The 8,204-nt window shown below is 44.5% G+C and overlaps 1 protein-coding gene across 1 annotated transcript in view; it reads right to left on the minus strand.

Annotated features, from left to right (window-relative positions):
* Nucleotides 1-6,468, minus strand: part of adgrb1a (adhesion G protein-coupled receptor B1a) — a 43,576-nt gene extending 37,108 nt beyond the window's left edge. Inside the window, exon 1 of the mRNA XM_030785321.1 lies at nt 5,754-6,468. Within this exon, the coding sequence (XP_030641181.1) occupies nt 5,754-6,468 (715 nt within the window). The remainder of the gene's footprint in view (nt 1-5,753) is intronic.
* Nucleotides 6,469-8,204: the final 1,736 nt, after the last annotated feature.

The following is an 8,204-nucleotide window of genomic DNA, read 5'->3' on the forward strand; positions in this document are numbered from 1 at the left end:
TCAGCAACTTCTACAGCACACATGCACCCCAGCTGCTCACTACTCAACCTTAATGCTACGAACGAAAAAGGGATACACCCGACCGTTAACATCGCCCGTCTTCAGTGAAAATACCCGCTTTTACGTCAGTAAAACCTCACCCCAAATGTACTGTACATTCACTCACTCCTACATGCAAAACGCCCCCCCCCACCCCAAAAACTGTATTTTCTGCATCACTACTGGGAAAATTCTGTGAGAAAATGAGTGTACACTTATGTAATGGACTTGAAAAGTATCGGTACCAAATTTAAATGTACGGACTGAACGACTATATGTTTTGAAGCAGCACTCAAACCAAGCACCAAAGAGCAAACGCAAACACAAAACGCCTGTGTATCAGGACCTCGTGTCAACGCGCGTCTGACTCCAAATCTCAGGGAAAACAGTTTCTAAGGAGGCGTCGTCCGAAGGCTGTGGAGACTCATTATTGATAAGAATATAGCTTGATAAAAAGCGAGACAAAAAAAGACATAAATTGAGATTTGGTGGAGTGTTTATTGGTTGCAGGTGTGGGTCAGCGAGAGTCGACGTTTCAATTTCAAAGATGGATGCCTCTGTTCAGGGGGAACGAAAAAGAGAAAAAGAAAAAAAGAAAGAAAGAAAGAAAGAAAGAAAGAAAAAAAGAGAAAAATCTCAGACAGAAACAGCAAACAGCTTCACTAAAAGGATAAGATGGCCCTCCCCACGTTTCTTCAGTCCGACAGATGAGTAGAAAGATCACCAGGCTTCTTTTGCTTTCTGATTTCTTTCCACAAACATCCATCTTTAACAGAGAAACACTTACTGATAAGAACACAGACATGCTCTCTCTCTCTCTCTCTCTCTCTTTCTCTCGCTCACACACACACGCACACAGGCGCCCTTTCTGTGTTACACCGGCACACCTTAGTGTTCCAAAACCATTAACCACACAGACATTCGGTGAGTAGGGTTGAGCTGGCTTCTTAGGAAAACATTACCTCAAAAATCTATCTGTAAACTGACCAGATACGAAAAAAATAAAAGTTTTTGCTTTCTGTCAACCGATGCGTGAGACAAGTTGTTGTCTTTGTGATCCATTCAGATTCTTTAGAACCAAAATACTTTACTCTTTACAAGCAGTGAAGAGAGAGGGAAGAGAACATTTTGCTTGTCCTCAAACTGAAGCTTTTAGCCTCTGCTTTGTCACGTTTCCCGTGAGACAAATTAATATTTTAGCGTAATGACCTTCAGATTTCTGATCGGGTACTGGATTAAATAAGATAAAATGTAGTTTTGACCTCTCAAAAAAAAAAAGTCCAAGTCAAAAAAGGTCCAAATATTTCACCAAATATTTAACGGTCTCTGCGCTCTATTGTTGCAATATGATCTGTAACACTCACAAATCAGTCATAGACAAATATATACTTCTATTTTTCTTTTAAGAATAGAGAACAACAAGAGCTGACAAAAAGTTACATACTATTTCTTTTTTTGAACCCACAGAAAGACCAAAGTATCGTGTTGTATAAGGTACTAGAGCACTAGCTAAGGTTGTCAGGCTCGTCTCCTGTCGACCTTAGCTAGCTAGCCACATATTTTTCCCACTTTGGTGACTAGTTCAAAACTTAAAGAGGACTCTGCATACCTCAGATTACTGTACAAAAATACTGAATACAGACATTTTGGTCCGCGTGAGAAGAAAAGAAAAGAAAAAAAAAACAACCGAAAGAACAAATTGTTTTCAAGAGGGGGGCAACAAGGAGAAGGGGGAAAGGAGGGATCGCTTTTTGTCCCATTCCTCATTAAAGTTGTTGACTGGGTCTCCAGTTAACAGCTTGGCGCTTTTAAGGTGTCTTAACCATGCAGATGGTAACTTGTGTTCCTATGGAAACAGCTTGGTTTCTCTGTCTATTTTCCATAGAGAGAGAGAGAGAGAGAGAGAGAGAAGGTACATAAGATTTTCCTTCGTGCCTATCAGCGTGTCAGCTCTAGTGTGCGTGGGGAACTAATCCATCCATCAAAACCACTTCACTTCTCTTTTTCGGTCTTCCTCCCATTTCTGCTGTAATTTCAGGGCTCTTCAGTTTAGGCTCTGAGGGGCCCCAAGCGTATTCTCCTTGTGTCTCTCTCTGTGGGCAGGGAGATCGTAGAGGAGGTCACAGAGGACTCTCAGCTGGAGATCCAGAGCGGGGGAGCCCCGAGAGAGAGAGAGAGAGAGAGAGAGAGAGAGAGAGACAGCATGCTGCTGTCCACCTCCTCATGACGGACGCATTCGGCTATCAGGCACTGGAGACTGGTGTGCTTGCTAATGAGAAAACTCCTGCTTTTTTCAGCACCCACCTGGGTGAAGTCCAGGCTGATTCATATCCAGGCTGTGCTATGATTGTGTGTGGGGGGGTAGGGGTTCGGGAGAGGGAGGGGTGGTGACCTGTCTGCTGGTCCCTCTGGAGAATCCCCTTCTGTCCAAACCTGAAAACTACGATTTCTGCCTAATGATAACCGTGCACCATGTGTCAGCACACACACACAAACACATGTACGCGCACACACACACACAAACACCCACGTGTGGATTGACATTTTCCACTATCTATGGGAACAGCAGTAGATGTGCACCCAGATCGATGTGTCACAATTTGTCTTCATTATACCATTTGTGAAAAAAAAAGACAAAAAAAAAAAAATCCAAGGACAGCGTGGCTTTACATGCGTCACTACACACTTTGCCAAGCAGCGGAGTCGGTGGAGGAGGAATGTGTGTTTAAACAAAAGAAAGGACTCCCTTCTTCCTGCTCCAGCGACAATGGAACACTGCTACAACAGGAAGACAAATCGTCGAGAAAAAGCTGAGGAGGAGAACACGAAGAGAAAGACAGGTGAAACAAAAAAAAAACCAAAACAAAAGAGAGATGAAGTGAAAGTAAATGAGAGTGTGACAGAGAGAGACAGAGAGAGAGAGGGGAGGAGAGAGCAAGAAAGATAGAGATAGAGAGAGGGATAGAGAGAGAGAGAAAGAAAGAGAGAGACAGAGTCACGAGCAGGAATGAGCTGCTGTCAAAGTGAGGAGGGATTCTTGTCACATCCTGGCACAGAGAGTGCGAGAGAGAAAGAGGGAGAGAGAGAGAGAGAGAGAGAGAGAGAGAGAGTCCTGCTGCCAGCCATTATCTTGGAGTCACAGATGAGCGATGAGCTGGTACAGGAGAGCAGACAATCGAAAAAGAAGTTAAACTTCCCCCTTTTCTCTCCTCCTGTGAGTATTTATGGCTCAGAATTAATAGCTTTGCTGCCAACACACACACACAGACACACACACACACACACACACGTGCAAACACACACGGGTGAATGCTCAGACTCAACCTCATACACACCCCAGGCCCAGGGCAGTCTTTCATTATCACATGTAAAGTAACGGCAGTAAAATTGCTTAATTAAAATGTGAATTTTTAATCAGCCTTTGGGCGATTTGGAGGGGCTTTGAGACAGCACGCTCTTGTTCACTTCGTGAAGAAATGACGAACCGTTCTGTCTTCAGTCGCATTCCCTAACTACCCTTACTACGTAGGGAGCTAAACACGCAGAGAGAGAGAGAAGGAGAGAGAGAGAAAGAGAGAGAGAGAGAGAGAGAGAGAGAGAGTTAAATCAGTGAAGTGGGTGCAAAGCTGGCTGTCTAAGCGGTGAAATGATGTAGCCCACACAGCGCCCCTGGTGGTCAAAACTGCACACACACCCCCACAGTGAGATGCTGCTCACAAAACCATTTTTTCAGCCACCTACACTGAAACTGCTCAGTCTGTCTCTCTCGTGGTGTGTGTGTGTGTGTGTGCGTGTGTGGGAGAGAGGTGTTAAGGCGTATATGATAGCCTAAGGATACAAAGCTCTTGAGTCTTTTGGGGGCAGTCATTTTAAATCCCTTAGTTTAGCAACATCACAGCAAACCCATATCGGCTCTCTCCCACTTCAAAACGCCTTGCTAGGAAATAAACGACGCAAACATTCATCTTACTTAACCTAAGCTCTCTCGCAACATCTGAGCAGAATAGAGAAAAGTGCAAACCATGAAGAGAAGCACAATTTTTTTCTCCCCTCTCCTCTCTCTCTCCATCATTCTCTCTTCTCCCTAATATGTCCAATCCACCCATCTCTGTCTCTGTCTCTCTCTCTTTCTCTCTCTCTCTCTGTCTCTTTCTCTCTTCTCCAACAAAAGCCTTACACTTCACTCCGTCTTTCAAATAAGGGATTTTGTCTGTCGCTCTTCTGTGCTCTCTAGACTGAGAAATGAATCCAAGCTTCCTCTGTGAAGCCCTGCCTCTGAGCAATGGGTCAAACGTCTACAAATAAACACGCCTTAAGCACGTCAAGAAGGCCAAAGCGTTCTCTCTCTCTCTCTCTCTTTCTCTTTGTTTGCTCTAGTGGAGTTTCTTTTCAGCCTTAAGAGATAGAGAAACTGTCAGCTCCTCCTGTCAGGCGAATGAATGAACGCAAACGCAGACAAGACTAGAGGGATCTTAAACCATGAACTGCCATGCACTGCTGATCTCTCATTAATCAACTTTTCTTTTCAGCGTTTGGCCTTCCGTCCTCACGCAGTAGCTTGCGTCTCACTCCCTGGCTTGTATCCCACTCTCTCAACAGCTCCATTATCTGTTTCTCTTCATCATGTCACCTAGCCGTCCGTCCGTCCATCCATCCATCTCTCCTTTCTCCTCCTTTTCGCCTGAGCTCAATTCATCTCTCTCTCATTTCTCTCCCCACCATTATGCAGCATGAATATGAGTTGCTATTTTGGATTGCAAGTGTGTAAGACGCTGTCTTCTTCCCTAGGAACATATTTGAGGGAACTCATCTAATTTCCAATAAGTTGAGTTATTGACTAAGTGACGGTTGGTCGCAGTGAAAATTACAGTGCGGCACTGACTGATCGGCACTGCGTTTCTGACAGCCTCACTCAATGCCAAAAGCTACTGTCGAACAACCAGAGAATTGGACTGGAAAGAGTTTAAATTGTTTGGGAAAGGTAGAAGGATGAAGGGAGAGGATAAGGGAGAAGAGGTGTTACAACAAGGTCACTGAATGCTGGAGGGGTAACGCCCCATCCCACTGGCCGAGGGCCTTTTCCTCAGGGTCGAGTTTCCAACCCACTTCCCGTCTCTGAGGAGAGGTGTTTGGGCAATAGCTCCGAGAGTTCCAGCCACGAGGCTCCTTGTCCCCTGTCTCTCTCCCAGTGCAACAATACACTCCTATCTCATGTCACTCTCAGAGCCCGTCCGACACAGAAAACCTCCCAGAGGCCGATCCGGTATCCCCCGTCAGAGCCACAGCAGAGGGCTTATGGCGCCACACAGTCAAGGTCAAACGGCCTGGCCGCATCAGCTGAAATTCAAAACCTCTTTTTCTTTCCTCCCATTAGCTTCAGAGCACTTTTGTTGAAATGTCTGTTCCTTTTTTTCTTTTTTTAAATGCTATTTCTTCACATTTTATATCAGAAAATGAGCTGAAGAGAGAACTTAACATGCTGGAATGCCAGCTTTTGCTGCAGTGACAACTTTAGAATTAACAGGCACATTAAAGTCGTAAGCTTGTGCATTTTTTTTTGGTGTCACCCTTAAATATTCATCATATTTCAAATACACATATTAATAGCATGTCAGTTAGTATTTCCTATACTCAAATATTTTCAAATGTCAGTTTAATGTTAGATAAGCTGGCCCATAATCTGTTTGGCTATGGAAAAGTAGTGGGTTACTCACCGCTAGTTTCTGTGTCAGAGGCAATCTCTCTTGTGCTGGGAAGGCAATTCTCCAAATAAACTCCATCCCTGTAGCATCCGTCAGACTCTTTGTCCGGTGGCCGTGGATCCCAACATTGGCAAGGGGTCTGCATGATACCACAGGGCCTGCTGGAGGTGCTGTAAGTCAGGCAGTCCTCCATCCATTGGCACAGCATCTGACAAGCCGCCATGCTGGGGTTTCTCTTCCCGACGACCAGGTACTCCACCTTAAATTCTTCGTCTCCGTCCTTAGGAACTGTGCCCGCTCTGGGCAAACCCTTACGCATCTGCAAGAACTGCTTCCCGGCCTCAACGAAGGCGATGTGGGTGGTGGAGTCGCATAGCTTTACCACCTCGTCGAAGCTCTCCATGCCCAGGAAGGTGCGAGTGGTTTCCAGGAAAGAGTCGAACTGGAAGGTACGGACCTGCCGTGGCACGCAGTTCTCCGTGGGCTTGGTCACTTTGATGAAGATCGTGTAGCGTCTGGGGTCGGGGTTCTGGAGGGTCCACGAGCAGGGCGTACTGGGAAAGGCAGATGAGGAGAAGAAGAAGCCGAAGAAACGACTCTGGACCAAGGTCGAGCAGGTATCTGACTCCGGTCCAGAAGGGGCTGCGTGGAGCTGGCCCAGCCGCAGTAAAATCACCAGCAGCAGCAGGCTCAGCGGCAGACAGATCCTCGGGGCACCGGTTAGCATGGCTGTAAAGGCAGACCCAGTTAGTTTGATCGAATCCAAAAGTGGCTCAGGAACCTTCGGCTCTTGTTTCTCTCTACCTGCTTTTTCTTTTGATTTGTGACAAAAGGGCTGTCCCCCGTTGATAGAGAGAGATATTCAGATCCAAGCTGAGATCTCTTGGTCTTCCTGCTCGGGATGAAAGATGGATTTGAGTCACTGACCCAGGGCGGTGTCCATGTCGTCCAAAAGCCCTCAGGGGAACCTGGGGGATGCAAGAAGATACAAGAGACTGAATGAAACCTGGTACAAAACCAGTGACCAATGCACTACACAATGTATACAGGATCAAACCTAAAAATAAAAAGGCAATTCAGAGAGAGAGAGAGAGACAGATAGAGAGAGTCACACACGTTGATATGGCCATATTTATCAGGCCAGGACTGGAAGCAGATATTACCATCAAAAGTTACTAGGCTTCTCTGATACCATTTTTGCTTAGGAATAACGAGTCTTTCCGAAAGACATATCCGTCCTTCGAAATGTCATTCCCACTACATATTTTACCAGCGAGACCAGTGATTTGTCCAATTACCTGGCAATTAATTACAAAAATACGAACACCTGCAGTCATTCATTATTCTGGTACATTTGCAGCTTGCCTAAATGATCGATGGCCTAAATCGCGGTGAATCATGCTAATGGTTTGTTCTTCAACCGGGCTTAAATGTCATATATAAAGTTCTATTGATATTTCAATCTCTCGTACGATTTCAATTAGAGTTGTAATAAATAAAGCTAAAAGGGGGGGGGGGGACTCTGAAACAAATGGAGTCTGAATACCATCTTTTTCAGGTGGCATTAGTCATCAGCTCTTTAAGGATTTCTGACTGCGCCAGCCAGACCAATGGAGTTCACCCTTGGAGCCACTGTTATCAGACACCATCTACACCCTTTGTGGATTAATCAGCATTGTCTAGGGAGGAGGAAAAAGCTCTTCTAATCTTCCACAGGCTCTCTCTGTACACATGTATGAGTGGAAGAGTGATAAGAGGGGAAAAGAGAGAAATTTTTTGCATTTTATGGCTTTTTAACCAGCTAAACAATAGTGTATTGTGCTGACTGACTTAAAAGGAAAGAAAAGGGCTTTGGAGAGCTTCGCTCAAAGGGATTGGATAAATTTTTATCTACCAGCCATCACATATGTCAGTGCAAGTAGGATTATAAAAGTTAGCAGTGATGCTGACTACAGAACATGCTGATACAAATACACAGAAAACTAAACAGTCCTATGCTTACAAGCATTTAATTGTACTTAACCCTAGTCATATAAACTTATGCAACAGCATGTCTTGTTTGGACCCACAACAAACATATCCAATTCAATTTAGTCTGCATAGTCTTGATTAGACCAGTCATAGGTATTAGTCCTTGCATATGATATATGCAAGCGTTCTGTGTGATGTGGACTGGGTCAACACCCCTTTAAGACAGGAAGTCAGAAGTTCTAGGGTCTTTTCGGATATGGCTAAAAAAGATTGCAGGTAACCACTGGTGGAAGTCTTAACTTAAAATAAGGCACAAAACCCTTAAATTAACATAAGGCCAAAATTTTGTCTTTTTTTTTCCTGCACCAAGGGACTCATACATGAGGAACACAATTTGAAACTTTAAGTGATGAAATAGTTCTTCAAAATGTATATAAGAAAAAAAAACATAAAAACAAGTCTTCTACTAATATAGGGTTTATGTATACAAAA

Source organism: Chanos chanos, chromosome 9 (genome assembly GCF_902362185.1).
Source record: "Chanos chanos chromosome 9, fChaCha1.1, whole genome shotgun sequence".
Lineage (NCBI taxonomy): Eukaryota > Metazoa > Chordata > Actinopteri > Gonorynchiformes > Chanidae > Chanos > Chanos chanos.